At 42.0% G+C, this 22,833-nt stretch overlaps 3 protein-coding genes across 4 annotated transcripts; 1 reads left to right on the plus strand and 2 right to left on the minus strand.

Annotated features, from left to right (window-relative positions):
• Positions 1 to 218: 218 nt before the first annotated feature.
• On the minus strand, positions 219 to 3,808 carry LOC107041784 (G kinase-anchoring protein 1). Its single transcript, XM_015262520.1, has 6 exons — positions 3,339 to 3,808; positions 3,110 to 3,175; positions 1,406 to 1,634; positions 1,059 to 1,319; positions 814 to 968; positions 219 to 644 (listed from the first exon to the last, which is right to left on the minus strand). Exons 1-6 carry the CDS (start codon positions 3,513 to 3,515, stop codon positions 612 to 614), a joined length of 921 nt encoding a protein of 306 aa, XP_015118006.1. The 5' UTR covers positions 3,516 to 3,808; the 3' UTR covers positions 219 to 611.
• An 876-nt stretch (positions 3,809 to 4,684) lies between these two features.
• On the plus strand, positions 4,685 to 16,527 carry LOC107041809 (mucin-17-like). The gene is made up of 6 exons (XM_015262561.1): positions 4,685 to 5,017; positions 5,414 to 5,491; positions 5,963 to 6,247; positions 6,325 to 6,401; positions 7,404 to 15,277; positions 15,815 to 16,527. Exons 3-6 carry the CDS (start codon positions 6,072 to 6,074, stop codon positions 16,169 to 16,171), a joined length of 8,484 nt encoding a protein of 2,827 aa, XP_015118047.1. The 5' UTR covers positions 4,685 to 5,017; positions 5,414 to 5,491; positions 5,963 to 6,071; the 3' UTR covers positions 16,172 to 16,527.
• A 1,353-nt stretch (positions 16,528 to 17,880) lies between these two features.
• LOC107041811 (phosphatidylinositol 3-kinase catalytic subunit type 3) lies at positions 17,881 to 22,115 on the minus strand (the record flags this gene model as incomplete). Of its 2 annotated transcripts, none has more annotated exon segments than XM_015262562.1 (5): positions 17,881 to 18,677; positions 18,779 to 18,853; positions 19,461 to 19,636; positions 20,298 to 20,486; positions 20,574 to 22,115. In XM_015262562.1, coding segments are annotated over 5 exon segments (2,383 nt in total), but the record flags the coding sequence as incomplete, so codon positions are not given.
• Positions 22,116 to 22,833: the final 718 nt, after the last annotated feature.

Genomic DNA, 22,833 nt, shown 5'->3' on the forward strand with positions numbered 1-22,833 from the left:
GATAATAATCATAATTCTATAAGAGAAGTTTTTCTTCAAAAAATAGAAGCCTGCTAATCTAAATTGTCGATTGACTATCAAATAAATACAACAAATAATTCTAAATTTCTTAAAAAACGATGTTTGAATAATTGATTAATGATAATGATTCAATTTCTGTAAGAATTGTGCAATATTATCAACTGACGTGTTATCATGAGAATTTTTAACCCTGGAGATAATGCATAGAATATATATTTATTACAAAATATTTAAAGAGCTGCATTACATAGTACTGAATATTCACGAACTAAATCCTCTTAATATATTCCACTAATCCTACTTTCTCATTTATCAATTAATTATAATCAGTCACAGTGGATCGTATTAGTACGTTGAAGGAAGCAGTAACGAAATTAAATCACATTTTGTGGATGGTGTTTTCAAAACACACAAATGAAAATAATAATAACAATAATAATAGTAATGAACAGTAATAACAGTGCGAAATTAACGAAGTATTAAGAAATGAGAATAGAAAATAAATACTCATGCTTCGAAGACTGGACTTTTCGGTGAAGAGAGCCTGTTCCAGTTGGTTTATTCGATTTTATCGAGGGGTGTGAAGGCTTTTAGGCATTCTCACTGGCTGGTCTCTTCTTATTCTGGAAAAAGCCAAAATAGAAATTATGAAAAATTGTAGCAAACTAAACTGCAGATAAACTCGTTCAATTATTGAATTGTTAAACTGATTATTTGATCGCAGATCCGAGGTTAAATAAATCATTTGAAAGTATAAAAATACTTTAAAATAACTGAATTAAATAAACCTACTGTTTGCTTGGTAGATTTAACTTCAGTACTTGAGGCCCTAGTTTTCGAACGTTCCTGTTCCAATTGTGCATGAAGAGACTGCACCTCAGACGTCAATTCGTCCCGAATTTCCTGGAGCTTAGCAACTTCAGCTAGAACTGTAGCTTTATCTTTCACTAAAACCGAAAAAAACCCCAAGAAATTAATTATTAACGACTACATGAAGGAGATTGTGAAGAATTATTGATTTTATCTGACAAACTCACTCTCCCCAAGTGATAGAATCTGATAAAGCTTCTTATTCCTCTCCTTGACCTGTGACAATTCAGCTTTGAGTGTCTCCACCTCATCCTTGAGCTCCAGAATCTGTTCGTTCCTCTTTTCAACCTCGACTTTCAACTGTGCAGACGTTATGTCATTATCCAGAGTGTTCAACCGTTTCTTCAACATGTCTCTCTCTTTGCATTTGATAATCTCCTCTTTAGTCTCTTTGTCCATTCTCTCGAAGAATTCTGCATCTGATTCAGCTGCACAAAAAAAAACAATTTACGTAGAGATTATTTTTAATGATTTTAAATGAAGAAAGAAATTACGAATGTCGTTAGTTGCGTACTTTTATGTTTGAATGGCTTGGAATCCTGATGATTAGCAGTCCCTGTAGCTTCATTGCTCCCCATATTATTGAATTCCTCAAGAGACATTGTGGATTTCTTCGACTTCTTCCCGCCAGACTTCTTCGTTACATCTGCATCCTTGATAACATTCTCTATCTGTGTCTCGTAGGCCAGTTTTGATAGGATCAGGGCTTCGTGGAGCTCCTGCTTGTAAGCTTCCTCTACAGCCTAGGCACAAAAAATAAACATAACAAATTTAACAGCTGCGTGAAAACGGTAAAAAAATAAAAAACCGTGCCACTTTTGTTTGCATCTCGTGAAGGAGTGGTTCTACCTACACTAAGGGAAAAACAAACACGTTGCCAAACAAGTCTTGTTTGGGCCAACAAAATCGCTAGTTGAAAATTGCCAAAAAAGAATTTGTTTGGATTGAATTTGAAAGTCTCAAACATGAATATAATTGTTCTGCTTTCGACAGCAACGAAATATTTGGCTCAAGAGACGGATAATTCACACCAGACGGGGCCTTTTCAGGATGAAAATATCTCATATAGAGGAAAATTTATCAACAAATATTTTATCCCTAAGTTACAAGATTGCTATCGTATCTTTATTATTGTTTCATTTAAGGGTTCATTTATTGTCTGTGATTATTAGACAGCCGAAACGAAAAACTACTATCCCATGTTTCGCATAAAACAAAGATTTTTCGGGAGCAAAATACGTATGGGAGTATCGAATAACGAAGGAGTAGTACTAGAAATGACATTTCTTGCGTGTATAGAGAATGCAATTTTTTTTTAACTACTAAATCCATTTTTGCGACAAAAATTTTTCATTCCGGCGCAGTCTTTTTTGATAATTTTCAAAAAGCTATTCTTTTGGCACAAGTAAGACTTGTTTGAGAATTTTATCGTTTTCCTCTCAGTATATGAATCGAAAATGACGTCGAGATAAAAAACAATTGTAGAAAAAAAAATTGAATTAATTGTAAAATTAAGGCCCGAGTGTATTATATTTCGAATGTTATCTCGAAGTTGTTTTTTCATCTTTCGTCAATAATAATCAATAATAAAAAAAAAAAGTAGAAAAAATTCTTAATTTTTTCAAAGAGCATTTTTAATTTATATTCAGAATAAGTTGAATAACAAGAAATTGAAAAATGTATGATTTACGGTGACAAATGGCGGCCTGTCACCCAATATCATGCAGGGGGAAGACTGATTTCGTAAATGTTTCCCACGAAAAGGGCTCTTTGAAAAAAGTAATATTTTGGAGAATTTTTTAATTACACTTTTATCATATAAAAATGGCAGATGACTACATACCACTGTTTTGAAAATTGAGATACCTAGCTGTCACTTCCCATGAGGAGTTAGTGTTTTGTTATCCACCACGGAAAATGACATCTAACAGATAATTTGCCACGCGAATCAGATATTTGTAATTTCCACTTTTTTCAACTCATTCTGAATCTCAATTAAAAACCGTCTTTGAAAAAGTTCAGAATTTTTTCTATTTTTTTTATCATTCTATCATAATTTTTTGGAATTTCTACATGATGTACCACTCAATTAACAATTTTGGATTACGAAAGATGAAAAAAATCCAGATAACATTCGAAAGATAGTACACCCGGGCCTTAAACAAAATTAATTAATCAACTACAACTGCTGTCTTTTGATAATTCCCCTAAAACATACCATAGTGTCCTTCTCCTTCCACTGCTCCCACTGCTGAGTCTCCTGGTTTCCCCTCTTCTTCTTAGACTGCAAAAACAAAAGCACGAAAATTCAAAGCACTGAAACCAAAACTTTTCCATTGTCCCTTATCTAAATCTAACCATTCAAACTTTCCCGCCGACTCGTGCCCATATCATCGACCATTAGCCGGCGAGATAAATAAAAACAGAACCTCAAACAATCAACTCACTTTGCTCTTCTTATTTTTCTCGTCCTTCTTGGGGCCCTGGCTCTGTCCCTTGGGCTTGTCATTTTTCCTCTTGACATCACTCTTGACATTGCTCGATGACTTTTGGCTCCTCTTGGGCTTGGGGTCATCGTCATCGAGAGCAAGAACAGCGAATCGTGAAGGCACAGTGGTCGCCATTGTGTGAATTCGATTTTTATTTTCAGTTTTCAGAGCGATTGATCTGCCCGAAATCAACGGTGGAAACAGTGCTCAAGACGAGGCTCAATTATTTTTTCTCACGATTACGATATGGCTAAGTGACTTCCGGTGCGTGATGAAACGGCCCCAACAATTGTATCCACCATAACTCGATTATTTATTCGTGGAAAATCCGAATGTTTTGGTTTTTATCTCGCGCAAACTCCGCGGGATGAAGTAAATTTTTTTGTTGTATTTTTCTGGGGTGATGAATGGAGAAAAAGAGGTGAAGAATGATCGGGGGGTTGTAGTGCGCATACCGGAAGTCGAGAGCATGTGACGACGCGAGTTGAATCAGGGGGGGCAATGGAAATTGGGAAAGAGCGGGAAGGATTGATATTGGGAATAAATCGCTACACGATGCGTCACCATTTGGATTCATTTTCTCCCATATTGAAGGTTTCTTAAGTAACTTTGAAATGAAATGAGATTTTCCCGATTTCACTCAGTCAATGTCGAGTTATTCAAGATTGAAGATGAATAGTTTTTTCCTTATTCTTCGAACATTGAGTTTTGGTTTCGTCATAGTCTTCGGGAAATATATCGGAATTGAAGGGTGATAGCGATATTTTTGATAAAAAAGTTTTTATGGAGAACTTCAGGGGCTACAAAAAAGGTTCTCTCAAGAATTTCGCTCTCTCTCACCGATTCTGAGATATTTTCGAAAAACTCTCTTTGAAGTTTACTCAACTTATAGCGGTGCAATGAAAAAACGATAATTTTCTATTTCCAATATCTGACGATCGGTAGAGTCAATTTAAAAAAATCCAACGCCATTTTGAAGGCATTTCCATAAAATTTCAATTGACACCAGATTTTTTGGGATTGCATCATTTAATCAGGAGGCGTTCACGTTTAAAACCAGTTGACTTTATCCTGTATTTGAATCACCTCTCAATAATTATGGAACTGTCTTAATAATTAATTATACAGTCTCCAATAACGAATTATAAACCCCACAAAGCCCAAGTATCTCGACAATAATCCAAATAAAAAAACCAAGACTTGAAAACGAAAAGCAAACGAAATAAAATTCTCAAGTTGTCAGCCCTGGTACCCAGCGAGCACTGATGCAACGCGCAAAATGGCGCTTCGTATTCAGTGGTGTATTCATTGAAAACCCATGAAGTGCCCCGTTGCACGTCGGGTAAACCGAAATATGTACGTACGTCGCACAGCCTTGGAAAAAGCGTTGAGTTGTTATATCCATCGACTAAAATAAAAACATTGAGGTGAAAAAAAACCTCATCCCTCACCCTCTCGTTCCCCCGCAAAACAATAGTTCCAGTGTTGGTTAAATAAAATAAAACTCAGTGATATTAAATCCTCAAAAAGTTGCATTGTTTTTGGGGTGGGCAGGTAGTGGGGGCAATACAACTGGGTGAAATAAATACACATAGCCGGTGGAGGTGATTTTTCGAGGCAGGGGACGAAAATACGAGGTGAGAAATTTCGAAATAATTTGTGTGCCAGAGTGCTTGGGGGGATTGAGGCATCCACAGAGGAATAGTCGTCCTGGGGGACGCCTAGCCATCCACCGAATCCATTTCCAAGTCACGGGTGTACCTCGCGACCACCATATTTCCAGGCATTTTTCGTTTTCTGGTTTTTTCACCCACAAAACTCTTCATTTTTGGGGAAAACCCAGAGCCCTTTGCCACTTGGATTTTTATTCCTCTGGGGAAGTGGGTTTTTACTCTTGGTTAAGAACCCAATCGGTGTTCCGAGCAATTTTCCCGCGATTTTCGGATTATTGTGGCACTTGAACCCTCGGGGGAGGGCTTTCATCGGGGCTGGGGGAAAATGACGATTTTCAGTGTTTTTTGGAAATTTTTTAGGTCTGGTTTCCGTTGGTGGAGATGGCCACTTGCAGAGGACCATTTTTGGGGTCAACTGAGTTGGGTGAATAACAATCGGTATGGGCAACTATCTCATTATGAATGGAGAATTAATTAGCTCGGTGGGGGAATGTGAAGCATGAAACAGACGATTTTTTGTCGGTGATTGCTGGAGATCGACAGAGTCGAAATGAGAGTTGATTTTTTTAATCGTATCGTTGGATTTGGAGGTCTTGATGGTTTTAAGAAGTCAATTGTTTCACTTTCCCCTGAATGGAGATAATTCGATTTTAGTTGGGGTTTCTTTTGTTGGAAATATCTTGGAATCTGTAGGAGATAGCGATGTTTCTGTGAGGACCTTTTTTGAAGAGCTTTTCTCACTCTACAAAAAGTTCCCCATCAACATTATCGTATCTACGTTGTATTCAGAGATATTTAGCCAAAACTGAACTACAGTTGAGTTTCGAATGAAAATTAATTGGTTTTGGTCTTTTAAATTGCTGGTAAATTGGTCTTAATTGGTTTTTTGTGTTGATGTTCTCCCTCCAGGAATCTCAGATGTAACCCATGTGTGCTAAATACAGACTAAGGACAATAGCCCTGGTAATTCATATAATTTACGTGTGCTCCACCATCTGGTGAATCGAAAGGACTCAAGATGTGCGACCAGACAGAAATTCGCTATTTAGATGGCGATGTGGTCTGGGTGAAGCTGGGCCCCTGCTGGTGGCCTGGACAGGTCACCGGGGTGGACAACCTCCCCGAGGATCTCAAAGTGGATTTCAATAGGAAGCCACCCATTGCTGCTGTCAAGTTTTTCCAGGAAAATTCTTAGTAAGAACTAATATTCAATGATGAAACGAGATATCTTCTCAGAGAATTAATAATTATTTTTGTCGGTTATTCCACAGTGAATTTGTGAAGAATATACATCAGATTTATCAGTACAACTGCACACAGAAGGATGAGTTTATCAAGAAAGGCCTAGGTAATTGTTGAAATAAAATTAAGGTTTCTCATTTTTTTAATTGTTGAATTATCTCGTTAATGACTGGAAGAAGATGAGTGGTTTTTCACATCTTTTTATAAGTCTGATTATTTCAGTAAGGAGTGATTTTCGGTGATAATATCAAAATACATTTTTTGTTGGAAATTAAATCAGCAACAAGAAAGGTTTTTTGACATTATCTCCTACAGTCACTCTTCACCAAGATAATCCGAGTTTTAAAAAAATATGAAAAATGCATCTCCTTTTACTACTTCGCTACAGAATTTAATCAAACTATTTTTCAAGTGATGTAAAAACTAATGACACATGAACCAATGAAATAAAAGTGGATTTATGAGAAAAATTCTGCAGTGAAGTGGTGAAAGGCGATGAGTGGATTTTTCACATCTTTTTATAAGTCTGATTATTTTATAAGGAGTGACTTTCGGCGATAATGTCAAAATACATTTTTTGTTGGAAATTAAATCAGAAACAAGAAAGGTCTTTTGACATTATCTCCTACAATCACTCTTCACCAAGATAATCTGAATTTTAAAAAAATATGAAAAATGCATCTCCTTTTACCACTTCGCTACAGAATTTAATTAAACTATTTTTTAAGTGATGTAAAAACTAATGACACATGAACCAATGAAATAAAAATGGATTTATGAGAAAAATTCTGCAGTGAAGTGGTGAAAGGAGATGAGTGGATTTTTCACATCTTTTTATAAGTCTGATTATTTCAGTAAGGAGTGATTTTCGGTAATAATGTCAAAATACATTTTTTGTTGGAAATTAAATCAGCAACAAGAAAGGTTTTTTGACATTATCTCCTACAATCACTCTTCACCAAGATAATCCGAGTTTTAAAAAAATATGAAAAATGCATTTCCTTTTACCACTTCGCTACAGAATTTAATTAATCTATTTTCTAAATGATGTAAAAACTAATGACACATGAAAAAATAAAATAAAAAAAAAACATTTTTTCTCCCCCAGACAAATACCGTACAAAACACAAAAATGGATCAAAACTGATGGACAAATTCCCTGGGGACGTGGAGACCGCAGAGATGCTGACCGGTGGAGACCCCAATATCCTGAAATCGGAAAAATTCTGCCCTGAGGAGAAGCCCGACATATCCGCGCTGTTCGGCGAGAAGAAGTCCCCAAAGAAGAAGCAGAAACCTAAGGACGACGAGATGACACGTCGCAGTTACTCGACCGGGCACAAGATAGTCCGCCCCCGTATGCTGAGGGAGAGTGAGCACGAGGTGAGGATACGTCACCAGCCGAGCAGTCACCCGACGACGCCGACCTCAGGTGACCAGAATATCTACGCCTGCCCCCTGTGCAGCTTCACAACGACTCGAGTGAACGTCTTGATATGCCACAACAAGAGCCACCGAGAGGGCCCAGTGGAGGGTGCAGTGAGGCCTCTGCTGGCAACGCCCAAGCGACGATCCCTAGGAGACGAGCCCCAAAAGCGAAAATACGTGAGGAAGAACAAGAGCCTCCCCAGGCTGAAGAACGATCGTCTGAGTGAGCCTGTGAAGAGAAAGCAGAAGCAGCAGGAGAAGACAACGAAGAAGAAGAAAGCAGATCCTGAGATAAACGATTTGCTAGCCGACTGGGACGACGGATCCGACGACATGGAGGTGGACATGAACAAGTCGACCCCCATCAGCAGTCCCTTGACTAAAGACAGAAAGCCTGAGGACGACGAGGACACTGACCTCCTGAAGGAATCAGAGAAACTGCTGAAAGAGACTGAGAGTTTGTCCACGCACTTGGAGAACTCAAAGACTAAATCACTGGAGGATCCCCTGTTCGACGAGGCGATCCTCAAAGCTGAGTTGAAAAAGACACTGGAGGATGCTGAGGACCCGCAGGAGTCGGAGAGCCTGTCGGCACGCCTGCAGAGCTCGATCAGTAAACCGTTGGGCGATTCTGTGGGCGAGGAGGCTGTCCTGAGTCCAGTTGTCAAGGATAAACAGATGAAGAAGAGGACTCCTGAGGAGGAGGTGAAGGAGTCGGAGAATTTGTCGAGTCGTTCGAAGAATTCCAAGACTAAACCACTCGAGAATGATTCCCTGCACGAGGAACCTGGACTCAGCCTTCCAGTGGTCAAGGAGAAGTCAGCACTCTCGAAGAAATTGAGGAAGTTCCTCGGGGAGAGGAAGAACTCGACTCCTGAGAACGAGGAGGAAAAAAAATCCAAGTTATCGTGCTTTGATTTTGAAGACGAGGAGCCAGAGCCTGCTTTGCCCCCAGTGAGGAAGATCCCTCGAGTCTTCGGTGAGAAGAACACTTCCCTGAAAAAGGAGATCATCAAGGAGTTTGTACTCTCTCAGGCGCTGGCTGAAGAGAAGGAAGCGGAGAGCAAAGCGAACGAGAAAGAGGCGAAACCTGAGGAGAACCTGAATGAGGAATCGAAAAAAAGCCAAGACGATGATAAACTGACGCAGGACATCATGAAAACTGTCGACGAAGCCAGTGAACTAGTGGCCAAAATCGCCTCCGAGACTGAGAGGTCCAACGAGGGCAAGTCCAAGCGAGACGTGACTGAGACAGAACTTGAGATTGTTGAGATACTGGAAGTTGAACGTGAGAAAGAGCCAGAGGAGGAAGTGAAAGCTGATGATCAAGAGAAGATGGAGGAGTCTGTGGTGGAAGCTCAACGTGAATTGCAAGGTGAACCTCAACCTCAGCCTGAACCCGAGAAGATTCTGGACAATCACAAGTCCCCGAAGCACTCCCCATCGAAATCCCCAGGGAAATCCCCTCGAAAATCCCCATCAAAGTCCCCAATGAGATCCCCGAAGAAGCTGACACCAACTTCAAGTCCAGCAAAGTCTGGAGTACTGCCAAAAGACCCTAAAGACCTCGAGGAGATTGACATTAACTCTGGAAGGGTGACGATCGAGAGTGAAGAGGAGACTTTAACAATCTCCCAGCTATCGAACGCAGGATCTGGAGATGGGGTGGAGATGGGATGGAATCAGCTGAGTGAAATCATAGGTGACAAATCCTCGACGGAGTCCCCATCAGTGGAGTCTCCTCAGCCAAAAGCAGTTGAAAAAAAGCCAGCGAAACGTCGAGGAAGACCTCGCAAGTACCCCCTGCAGACAGACGTGAGTGGAAATGGAGACTCCTCAACGAGATTCGAAGAGCCTCAACTCCCTGCCACCCCTGACAGCCATGAAACAGACAGAAAAACGTCTGAGTCTGATGGGGAGAGATCGTACACTGGGAGAAGACGAAAGCCGAATAAAAAGTACCTGGAGTCGGATATTTACAGCTCGTCCCCAGGTCGCAGGACACCTAGAACTGATGACAGCCAGTCAGAGACTGAGGAGAAGGAGCAGAAGGTCAAGGGGAGGAGGGGAAGGAAGCCATCAGCCATCAGCAAGGCAATCAGAAAGTCTCTGGAGGAGTACGAGTTCTCGGATCAGACACTGGACAGTGCTGAAGAGGCTGGAGTCTCCACCCCAGTCCCAAAGTCACCGATTAAATCCCCCGAATTTACGGCTGTGAGACATGATGGCATGAGCCCAGTCAATATCACTGATCTCCTAGCAACAAGTGACGTTGAAATTAAGTCCCAGGGATTTGGAAGTCTTGAGACTGATCGAGGTTTGACGACAGTTGAAACTAAAGTGCAGATAGTAGAGACTAAAGTTCCTGAGGTGCATAACGAGGAGAAGGAGGAGGAGGAGGAGGCGGCGGAGGAGAAGAAGATTGAGATGCTTCCACCAAAGAAGTCCCAGATCAAAAAATTCGAGATGTCTCAGATGGATTCTCAGGAAGCAATGGTGACTAAACCTGAAAATGAAGCTGAAAAAGTGGAGACTAAAGTCGAGCCTGTGGAGGAGGAGGTAAAGCCTGAGGTATCAAACGAAATTGTGCAGGAGACTGTTTCAGTTTCAGAGGTGATAACGACTGTTGTTCAGGTGGAGTCAGAGACTGCTGATGGCACCGTTGAGAATATCGTTGAGGAGACCATTGAGAATATAATTATTGAAGAGGTAATTGAGGCAAAGGCGACAATCGTCGAACCTGAGAGTCAAGAGCCAGAACAAGAACCTGTTGAGGCAAATATTCCAGTGCCTTCTGAATCTACTGAGCTCACTGAATCTATTGAAGCCCCTGCACCAGTCCCTGAACAAGTCCCTGAGGAAATTCCTGAGGAAATTCCTGAGGAGCCGAAAGCACCTGAGGAGCCAAAAGCCCCTGAAATCCACCCAACCCTCAGCATCGAGGAGAAAATCCTCACCGAAGTAATTGAAACAGTGGTTCCAGCGACTCCTGAAGAAGTCCCCAACGACACAAACGTCCCTCCCCCCCAGGAGTCCATTCCCTCCCCACTCCCAGAGGCCTCCAACTCCATTCCCTCCCCCCAGGAGGCCCCATCACCAAAAAAATCCCCTGCAAAGCCATCTCCCGCCCCTGCAGACGTTTCAGTCCCCGTGAAAAAGCGAGAGAAACCCCGAATAATTGAGAACGTGGCCTTGCGAGAGCCCATGCAAATCCTGAAATCAAAACTGCTGGAAAAACAGCCGTCGAAAGGTATCAAGCACAAACTAGAAATCGATAATTCCTCGAAAAATGAATCTGGTTGCACCCCACGAGCAAAAATGATGAAACTCGACTCGAATAAATCAAACTCTTCCCCGAAGACTCCCCCAGGTCAGTCGATAACCAAAAAACTCCAGGTCCTGAAGGCAGAAGAGGCTGTAGACCACCAACAGGACAAGTTAAACCTCTCCAACACGATCAGCATCGCCTCGAGTGGCACCTCTGACCCCTCAGACGTTGAATTCGACATAAACTCAATTCCCTTCGTAATGAGTGAGGATCTGACCCCTGAGAAGGTCGAGCAAATGCCAGTGATGATGTCCTCGATAATCTCAACGCCATCTTCGAGCGCTGTCACACCAGCCCTCACCCTGACGACCCCCACGACCCAAATGGCAACCAATCAGGTGCAGTTCAAGCCCACAGTGACAGCTACTGAGACAAGCACCCCCGAGAAGGCCCCAGCAAAGAAGAAAACAGCATCGCCAACGATTTTAAAGACCAAAACAAAAGCCAAACCGACGATAACCAGCATAAAAACCCTAGTCCCCCCATTGACAGGTGGAGTCAAGGGCTTGAAGTTCCAGAGTCAGCAGGGAACAAAGACAATGCCAATGCTGACGACCTCCAAAGGTTCTCCAGGAAAATACGTTATCGTTCAAGCAGGCACTGGAGGCCAGCCAGTTCGTTACACAGTCCAGGGTACGACAGCAATGTCCCAAAAGATGTCAATATCATCAGCTAAAACGTCAACAGGAAATCCCCAGATCGTCCAACAGGGGAATAAAGTCGTTATCCTGACGTCACCGACGTCTGGACAGACTAAAATGGTCCCCCTGGCTGTTCAGAAGACGATAACAACAGGAAAGGTCCAGAAAATTGTGTCGAATAAAGGACAGATGTTGGGTAAGACGATGATAGCCCCCAAGAGTGACACGAGCTCTCCAACAACGTCAAAGCACACTCCCAGTGGTCAGAAGATTGTTAACACTGGGCTTCTGTCGAAGGGGGTGTTCACACCGATAACAGGAACTAAAACAGTCCTGGGAATTCCCCAGCATTTCATCACCCAGAAGGGGGTCATCACCCAGATAAATGCCTCTCAAATATCTGGAAAATCAGTGATGGGACAGAAGACGTTTGTCACCAACAAAGGAACATTCTATCCAATTCCGACTCAGGGAGGTGGGAAGACACTCCTCACCCCCATATCCCAGAGCTCTTTAGCTGGAAAAACGATAATAACAAGTGCTGGATTGGTGCCAGGCAAGGGAGCAGTCCTGACGCCGTTCACTGGACAACAGGTGAAGGCTATGGCTGCTAAAGGGACTCCAGGTAAAGGTGCCAAAATGCAGTATCAAGCGGTCCAACAGAAGGTGCAACTCCCAATGCTCCAGAAGAAGATTCCACTGTCCTCTGCAACAACAGTGCAGCGAGTTGGGGCTATGAAGTCACCTGGCACAATTATCCTGCAGAATCCACCACCTCTGCATCAGACCACTCCTCAGACACCTGGGAAGATGACTCCGAAGAAGATAATAAGGCAGACTGTGATGTCACCGCTGTCCCCACAGCCAGGAAAGTCGCAGACTCAAACGTTCCAGAGATCAAAGTCTATGGCGACGACAGTGACGCCTCAGAAGGGGAGACAAACTAAACAGAAGATAGTTATTCAGAAAGTCCCCCAGGAGACTCCCCCCAAGGGAGCAATTCCAATTGTCAAAACTCCTGGACAAAAGACGACAGTATCCACTCCTGGAGGTGTACCAGGAACGAATAGAGTAGTGCGAGGACAGCCAGCAGTGAAAAGCATGCAGAAACAGCTGTCAACACCAGTGACTCCAGCATCTCCAGTGGTTCCAGCTGCAGTAGCATCGGAATCTCCATCAGAAGATAAAAAATCAGGTCCAGAGGTCTCGAAGATCGATGCCAAGTCAGTGGAGGCATCGACATCAACGACACCAACGGAACCAGTGAAACCAGAGGAGCCGAAGATACCTGCCCAGCCCCAGATAATGGCACTCCCCACTGAGAGTGCTGATGGCAGTCAAACATATGTTCTCGTGACTATCGATGAACAAGGCCAGATTCAGCCACTGGACAACAACGCCCTGATGTCCCTGGAGGGTACAACTGCCAATGCCGATGGCTCCAGAACCCTGTACATCGATCCAAGCTCTCTAGATCCCTCAGGAGCTATTGATAACATTGTTCTCCAGTTTGACAACACTGCAGTCGCTACTTTACCACCAACAAATGCCCCAGAGGCCCCGCAAACTGTCTCCGAAGGATTTCAAACGTCTAATCAGGATATTCTAGCAGCAGCCCTGGCTAATACTGACTTCCAGCAGGAGATTGGACTGCCTGAGACCACTGTGGCCAGTGTGATGACAGCTGGGATAACTCAAACAAGTCTGGACACTCAAACAATCCTCCAGAGCACTCTGATACCCTCTGCAGAGCCCATCTCGTCCCCATCGGTCTTGGAGACCTCTCTCACCCTCAATCAACCCATTATGACTCCACTGGAGGTCCCCAGCAGTGTTGGCATCCAATCAGACGTCACCGACGCAGCACCAGTCTCCAGCATGGCATCACTGGAAATTCCCATCTCGATCAACAATGCAAAAATCTCCTACATCGCAGCTCCTGAGGGTATACTTCCTGGAAACTCCATGCCTGACATTGGGGAACTCATGGAGACCCCAGAGCCCGCTCAAGTCCAGGGTCAGACTGCCAGTCAGTACCTGGTGATTCCAGATTTGCAAACGGGAATTGAGAGACAAGAAGCCACTGCCGAGGCACCAGCCTGCACAATCTCCTACGCTGTTTCAATTCCAGAGAATGTTGTCCTGGACTCTGGGCACGTGCAGACGACTCCGTCGATGCCCATAATCGATGATTCTTTCGTTGATAATGTGGAATTCCCCGAGGGCAGCGCTCAGACTGCAACTCCTGACGAATTAGCCAGGAGTACGCCAACTGATGAGAATGCACAGGTCCCACAGGAGGAGAACAAACCCCCAGAGGAGGCAGAAACAGGACACGAGGTCATTCGAGACATGCCAATTGTCCAAACCGACGAGACCGATCACACTCCTTCAGCGAATCCTCCAGAGGGTGAGGACAATGCGAGTAAGATCAGTAGTTGCCTGGAGGAGGCATCAGCCTCAGAAACAAAACCACCAGAGGCTGATGTGGAGTCGTCGGGTGCTTTCGAAGTTGAGACAGCAAAACCCGAAGACAGTTCCTCCAAAATTGAGGATGAACCCGAGCCAATGGAGACTGAAACTGCTCCTGAGGTCCAGGTGAGCCCTCCAGTGGCCCAGTCGAGCCAGCCTGAGCCCATGGAGGTCGACTTTGAGAAAGTCGAGGTTGGAGGCCGGGATACTGTTGACGGTGTTGACGAGACCCCTTCTCAGTCCTTCGAGAAGTTCGAGAGTCTTTCGATAAATAATGACGAGGTGATTTCCCAGTCGACGTCGAAATCAGTGGGGACTGAAGCCACTCAGTCGAGTCCTTACGAGCACATGGAGATGGAGACGACAGTGGCTGGAGAGCCACCAACTCAGTCCTTCGAGGATGCCAGGGTGGGATCAGGTGCATCAGTCTCGCAGTCGTCTTACGAGGGCTCCAGTGAGAACACGAATGCTCCCACCCAGTCTTTCAATGAGGTCAGGGCTTCTGACGAGGCATCTGATGATCCCAGCTTTCCAACGCAGAGCTATGAGGTGGGGAATGCTGATAATATTGTGGAGTCTCTGGAGACTGATGGGGAGATCAGTCAGGAGGGGAACATTCCCTCGCAGTCGAATGACGTGGGGAACGAGGGCATTGGCACCTCAGGATTCTCCAATAATTCGGGACTGAATGAGGATGAGACTGCGAGTTCCTCGTACGTTCCTGAGACACCGGAGACCCAGGAGAGGGATCAGGATCAGGAGAGTGCTATCAGCACGTCGAGCTACGAGATTCCTCCCTGCGATGAGATCAATATTGCTACTTCCAGTGTTATTGCGGACACTTCGGTGGACACTGGGAGCCTGCATGACAATGGAGTACCTGAGATTCCCACATCTTCGTATAATCTCAATCCTGACAGCAGTTCTACGCATGTCGATGCTGTACCCACGTCCAGCTTCGAGGATCAGGTCGTTGTCGAGCAGAATGTGTCGACCTCCTATGAGGTGCCAATCTCCATGCCCAGGTTGGAGGGGGAGTCCGCTCAGAATTTTGTCAGTGAGAGCTCCGATCAGAGGAACGAACCCAGTAGTTATTATGCACGCAATCCTGAGGTAAGTGTCGGTGGGGGATTTAATTAGTTGAGCTTTTCACGTTTTTTCAGTAAAATTTATTAATTCAGATTTTTTGAGGTATAAAAAATGTTTTTGGAGATTTTTCTGTAAAAATATTTGCTGAAATTGGGAGCACAGAAAGTTTTAATTCGTTAATTATCAATTAACGAATTGATAATTAACGAATTCAGTAGCGAAGTGGTAAAATGGTTCCAGTCGATTTTGACTATTGACCAGTTTTTAGTGAATATCACGGAATCTGAGGGAGATAGCTAAATTCTCGTCGAAACCTTTTTTGTAGCACTCAATTTGCTCTAGAAAAAAGGTTATTACGATAATTTCATCATCTCCTTTAGATTCGGAGATATTCTTCAAAAACTCAACTAAGAGACTAAGTCGACTCAACTAAGTCGACTTAAATCGTTTTACCACTTCGCTGCTGAATTTTTTAAATGATTTTCCAAATGATAAAAATGCTATTTTCAACCAGTGTCAAGTCCTCGAATCCTCACTAATTCCGATTAATCACCTCCCCAGGAAGTAACGTCAGAACCAAGTCAAAGCTACTTCGTGCCAGAGGGTCCAAGCCCCAGTTATCCAACCGAAACAGTCTCCCCCAGCTGTTACGACGCACCACCAGAGACCGAAGCAAGTCAAAGTTACTACTCAACCCAAGAGATGGACAGAACCGAGCAGTCCTCCTCGAGAAACGTGGAGGCCTCCCCGAGTTTCTACCAGGACACCCCCGACGAGGTGCGACTGCGATCCCAGGGTGAGGCGACCCCCACCTACACCGAGAGATATCCCCTCGACTACACCCTCGACAATTCACCGATCGAGAGGCACGACCTGGTGGAGAGTTCAGTGCCAGCGACAAAGCCCACCGAGAGGTAATAATCAGCAGGACAAAACTGTTTTATAATATCTCCCTTCATTAAAATATATACACCTGTATGTATATATCTCCTTTTAAACGTGCTCCTGAAGTGGCTGAACTACCAAGTGCTGGTAAAGAAAACAAATTTAACGAATAGAAATGACTTAAGTGTAAATATTAAAGAGGAAGAACGAAACATTTTGATGGTAAACAGTGCTAGGGGTAGATCCTTATAATTTATATTGACACGAGAAAAATATAGTAATCTGCGAGGAGTCTATATCGAGTGGGAGAAATGAAAATTCAATGACAGAACAGATTAACACGAGCACTCGATTATTTTCATCATCAGGCTTTCGTTCAATCAAAAAAAGAAAAACCAATCATGATTTTTAAGATTTTTCTAATTGAGGGGGGGGGATGGATAATTGGTACCACAAACTCGTCACTTCAGTTACGTTTAAAATTATAATTGAGTAATGTAGATTGACAGGATGTCTGTGACACTGACAGTTGCAATATCTCATTGGTACTGATGGATTTAATAAATTATGGGGAGGCATTGTTTTGAGGATTCACGGTTACTCTGAGGGATCGCATCAAAGCTTTGTTTAGAATTAATCACTATAGTGTTTAATTTGTTTAGAGGATAGGTGAATACAAAAATAAATGGAGTATATGAAAGTTTATTTGAGGTGAAATATCAGAGTTTCCACTATATGATTTTGAGATATTTTTTTCTTCTTTTATTTTTCAGCGTATAATCTTTGATGTTAATTAATGTGGTAAATAATAAGGGTGAGGATTGTGGATTTTTTGAGTATGTGAGAGGCTTGAAAAGTTTGTCGAGTTGTTGGAAATTAGTTTTTGTAATCAGGGGTTGATCAATCATCTGGAGGGTGTATATAAACGACTGATGACACGACTCCATGATAACGAGTTACTTTTATTTTTTTTTATAGCAAAAATCATTTGTGATTTTAAATGGGGGTTTGAGGACTTGACAGACTTCTCATGGCTCTAAAAACTGAAAACTAAACAAAAAAAACAAAAAAAACATGATAATTATAATTATTACCTTTATAGCCTCAACAAAATATGTTATATTCTAAAAAATAAACAAAAACTATGTTTTTATTTTTTTTCTTTCTCTCTGTGTGGGCGTTGTTAATCATGATCAGTCAGGTATGTAAATATTGTGTTAAATAAGGGTTTGAAATGTGCAAAATGAAAATTAAAAATCACAAAAATTAACAGAATGAAGACAAAAATCTACCCTTGAAGATTGGATAGAACCATTACGTGATTGTTATTTTTTAGTTATTAATAAAAGAACGCGTTTTTAGGATAGAGTGCGTGGTTAAAATTACGGGGAAAATACTAATTAATATCACATTATGAACATTAAATATCATTTTCAATCACTAATAACTAATGAGAAAGAATTTTTACCGTGTGCACCAGAAAATTGAGACAAACAAATTAAATGTAACTATGAAGTGAATATTGAAGATAAAAAAAAATAAATACACAAATATTTACGTAAATAGTAGACTGTAAAATAATAGTCTGCCCTTCAACACGAGAATTCGTTCGAATTTAACTATTGGGATATCCGGTGAGACGAGGGGTAATTCACCATTGTTTTTATACGTATAAATAAACGAATGAATAAATGACTAATGAGTAATTACGGAGGGGTGGAATAAATTTGAGTGATTCAATATTAGGATTAAATATTTTAATATCGAAATAAAAAGGCAATCCCAAAATATATTGCAGGCATTATTCATAAGTCCTATGGAACACAGTCTTGTTGATGAGTTATGCTAGGGGAAGATTAACTAAAATAAACCTTTCTTAAATCTTCAATATCTCCGGATTAGACGATGCGATTTGAATAAATCAAGGCTCATTTTGAAGTCTGAAAAGAAACCTTTGAAAAGACAAAAACAACATTCAATTTCACTCAGCCAATCTCGAGATATTGACGATTGAATAATGGATATTTTAATTTCCTCTTCCTTGCTTACAAAGGAATAAATTTTTGATTCTCTTCATAATTTTTAATTTTATTATGAAAAAAATGAAAAATTTCAATTTTTTTAGAGATATTTACAATTTATTTTCTCCAGTATTGCGCAAATTTGTGGAGTTGTTCAACGAGAACAGCCATGACAGCAGTAACCGAGAGATCCAGTAGATTATGAACATAATGCACAGCTTCTTCATCGCTCAGGTCCAGTCGTAATTTATCCTGGACCTTTTTCACTGCCTTGTCTGGCTCCAGGGCGATGTCAGGGACACTGGCGTCCACCATGAGGGAGAATAAATTCAGCATGAGGTTTGCGTTTCTCCTGAGGTGGAGGAAGGCAGTGTAGCATTGCTTTTTGAACTCGTGGTAGTGCTCTGAGCCCACTCCACCCATGGCTTCCACCATCTCTTTGCTGAGTTTCATGGGTGGGGGGAGGGGTTTTGGGTCCCTTCCCAGGATGTAGCCAAAGTCTATGTGAAATAATTTCCCTAATGATGAGACAGAGAATTAAAAACGTCATTCAGAACGATTTTTAGATCGTTAATCTTCCAAGAACATTTTTTTTTCAATTTTCGAGGATTTTATTTACCTGATGTTGTCAATAATAAATTGTCCAGATGACGATCTCCAACTCCCAGGACGTACGTAATGATGCAATAACCAGCTGAATACAAAATTGAATAATTAAAATAAATTTATGGAGAAGGGAAATGGAAATCAGTAACGAAGTGGTAAAACGGTACAAGTCAATTTTGATTATTGGCCAGTCTTCAATGAATATCTCGGAATCTAAGGGAGATAGCAAAATTTTTATTATAACCTTTTTTATAGAGCGGATTGAGAGTTACAACAAATATAATTACGAAAATTTCGCTATCTCCCTTAGATTCGGAAATATTCCTCAAAAAGTCAACTGGGAGATGAGTCGACTTAAACCGTTTTACCATTTCGCTACTGAATTAATCCTTAATGAATTATTAGCCTTTCAATTTCCTCGTTGACGATAAATTCAGTAGCGAAGTGGTAAAACTGTTCAAATCGATTTTGACTATTGACCAGTTTTAAATGAATACCTCGGAATCTAAGGGAGATAGCTAAATTTTCGTCGAAATCTTTTTTGTAGCACTCAATTTGCTCTAGAAAAAAGGTTATTACGAAAATTTCATTATCTCCTTTAGATTCGGAGATATTCCTCAAAAACTTAACTAAGAGATAAGTCGACTTAAATAGTTTTACCACTTCGCTACTGAAATAATTCTCCAGTGATATACCACAACTGCGAACGTAAGTATCCATGACTTCAGGTGCTACCCCATAAGGACCAGTCTCCGAAGGATGATGTTTCCTGAAGAAATTTAGTATGGATCCCTCACTGGCTAAAACCTCTGCAACTGTTGTTGACTCTATAAATTGGACGAATCCATGCTTTGTACTTGTTGCCAATACCCTAAAAAGTAATAGATAATTTTTTAAAGGACTAGGGAAATGGACATAACATAAATGTAGGAGTCCCATGTTAAGCGAAGTCATTATCATAGGTGGCTAATATTCAGTATTCAGATAGTTTTTGAGAGTGATTAATTTTTGCAAATAACGAAAGATCTAATAATTGAATTCCACTTTATTCGATTCGTTTGATTTTCTTTATCATTATTTTCATTGTTTAGCTCATTGGAGCTGTCATTTAATTGTAAAATTCAGTTTCAGGAAAAATAATAGGAGGATTAGATGTCTCATGACTTGTTAAAAAAGAAAAAATAAGATGAAAAGAAAAATAACTTTTTTTTACATTCAATTTATTTCTAACAAAATGAAAACAAAATACTATATAGTTTATATTTATTTTATTATATTTTTTAAATGAAAAAAAAATTATATTAATAATTAATAAATTATATAATATATATAATATACCTATATATAATATATATTATATATATATATATTTTAAGATTTTCTTATTGATATATAAGATACTCAAGTTTAGGATGGAAATAATCCTGACTCACGCATAACGGAATAGATTGCTGCCAAAAACGTGAATTTTTTTAAAAAAGAGGACCGAAATGAATACAAAACGTTATTAAAAATATATAATTTACGCTTACCTGTATGGAGTCAACTTCAAATCCAAATTCTCTCTCCTCAGGAGTTTATCCATCAGCGCAATGGTCTGTAAAATCAACTGGTCCTGCCTCAGATCATCTCCATGCTTGAAGATGGCAATATACTCCGTATTGTCAGTCGTCAGGAATGTTAATTTCGATGGCATGAGAGCTGACTTAAATAAACTAGCCCTGAAATTGAAATAAATTCAACAATCCATTGCACAATGCTCCCAACACCTGATAAACCAAAACAAAATAAAAATCATCATGAATTACTTATCAGGGATGATTCCCTTGATGGATATCTCTGGATCGAGTGGAAAGGGTATGGGTTCGAAATTCGAGAAATTAAATTTGGAGGCAGGATCAGGTTCAGCAAGAAGTGCCTTGAGCCTGTCAGTCTTCTTCTTCCTATTCGCACTCTCCCTGGCGACATTTTTCACCAAGGCCACCAGCTGTTCAATGAAGGTCTTCTGCCTGGCCAGGAAAGCCCTCCTCTTCTGCCAGACAGCATTCCCCTGTGCCAAAGCAGTCGAGAACATCTTCATGACAGTGAGATACATCTCCCTGACCCTGGTGTCCTGTTTAACAGTGATGGCAGGATCCGGCTGTTCCTCGCACTCGATCGAGAGATACCAGTAGAAATAATTAGCTAGAGTAGAGTTCTGACAGGCTCTGGTGATGAGAAATGAGGAGAGATCCATTGGGGATTCCTGGCTGGTCGTCGAGACACAAGCCTCCGAGTCACTGGAAGTGGATATCCCCGAGGGAGTGTACTCCACACTGACACTCCTCCCCTCCCTCTCCCTCTCAGACTCCCTGGCTATCCTCTGGCTCGCCAGCTTGATCCCCTCGAAGTTCTCGTACTTGAGGGCCTGCACCAGCTGCAGCAGATAAAGCATGAGGTCCTCGTCGTGCGCCTGGTTGAGCCGCCCAATGGCGTACCTCCTGATGGCAGGATGGGTGAAGGCTGGCCCCAGGAGCTCCAGAGCGTCCTCAGGGTCCGGAGGGGTCCAGAGGGCCAGCATCTCCAACGCCTGCTTCTCCTCCCCAGGCATCTTCCAATTGACGCATTTAACGAACTTGGTCAGGGCCTTCTTCTGATTAGACAAGTGAAATCTGAACTTCCAGATGAGATCCTGCTCCTCTGTCGAGAGGGCTGTCGTCGGGGGATAGCCCAGGATCGTGTTGAGGGCGTCTCGGACTGTCGAAGTGGGCTTGACGTCCCTCGTGTTCCCTCCGGAGCGAAGACTGCGGGCTAATTTGTGGTGTTTACCCTCCACCAGGTTCTCCTGGAGGATCTCGTAGTCGGGGAGGGTCACCACGTCTGGCTGGGAGCGATGCTGGACCACTTCGTCCCCATCTTTCTCGTAGTAGACGATTGAGTGGGGCACTCCGTCCATCGTTACCTCGGGGAACTCGACGGTGAGGTAGAGGTACTCGGAGGCCCTCTTCTCACGCTCGTTTATCAGCTCGATCTCCCTGAAGGTCAGCCGGTCCAGCCAGTCCACTCGGCTCATCTGGCCGTTTCTTCGCTTCTTGGCGAGTTTCGCCAGCCGCTGCATCTGCTCTTTTCCGGAGTCTCTGGCCTTCCCTGGGGTCGAGGGGGGAACGTTACCGTCTGCCTCGAACCCAGGCCACACTCGCAGGTCCAGCATCCCCTGGCGGAATACTCCGTACTTGCCGAAGAGGGAGATTGTCGTTCCACCCACTGGGACTTGGCGACCTGGGCCTGCACAGTCGTAGATTGTTATGGTGAGCTGAGCGTCTCGGGGGAGGTCCGAGTAGGAAATTGGGAGGGTTACCCATTGGTTCCAACTGGAAGAAAAGAAAAGATGAGATGAAAAGAACAAATGATAATTTTTTTTCATACTATAATATTTTTTTTCTATTTAATTTTGTTTTCGTTTTTTTTCTTTTTTTTGATAAAATAAATATAAAATATATATATATTATTTTATTATATTTTTTAAATGAAAAATTTATATAGGGGAGGGTGGGGTAAAATGGACACTGGACTTTTTTAAAATTATTCATAACTCAGAAACAAATTTATCAATTGAGCTCAGTTTGGGCTCGTCACAAAGGGAAATAATTGTTTTGTATAAAAAAAAAATTATTAAATTTTATCAACATTTCAATCCCTCATTAACATTATAAAATAGTCAAGTGTCCGTTTTACCCCGACCTTCCCTATATATATATATTAAATATTTAAATAATTTATGGCCGTGACTGTTCGCACCATTGCGTGAATCACTCCCGTACACTCCATACACTCCACGCATGCGTGAAGTTTGTGTGTTTCACGCAGCCGAAATTTCATACTGCTGTGTGTTTCACGCAGTTGAAGTTTCATACTACTGTGTGTTTCACGCAGTTGAAGTTTTATACTACTGTGTGTTTCACGCAGTTGCATTTTTATACGCCTGTGTGTTTCACGCAGTTGAAGTTTTAGCAGCGAAACACACAAACTTCACGCATGCGTGGAGGGTATGGAGTGTACGGGAGTGACTCAAGCAATTGTGCGAATAGT

This window comes from Diachasma alloeum, unplaced genomic scaffold, assembly GCF_001412515.2.
Source record: "Diachasma alloeum isolate Michigan unplaced genomic scaffold, Dall2.0 Dall_scaffold_00379, whole genome shotgun sequence".
Lineage (NCBI taxonomy): Eukaryota > Metazoa > Arthropoda > Insecta > Hymenoptera > Braconidae > Diachasma > Diachasma alloeum.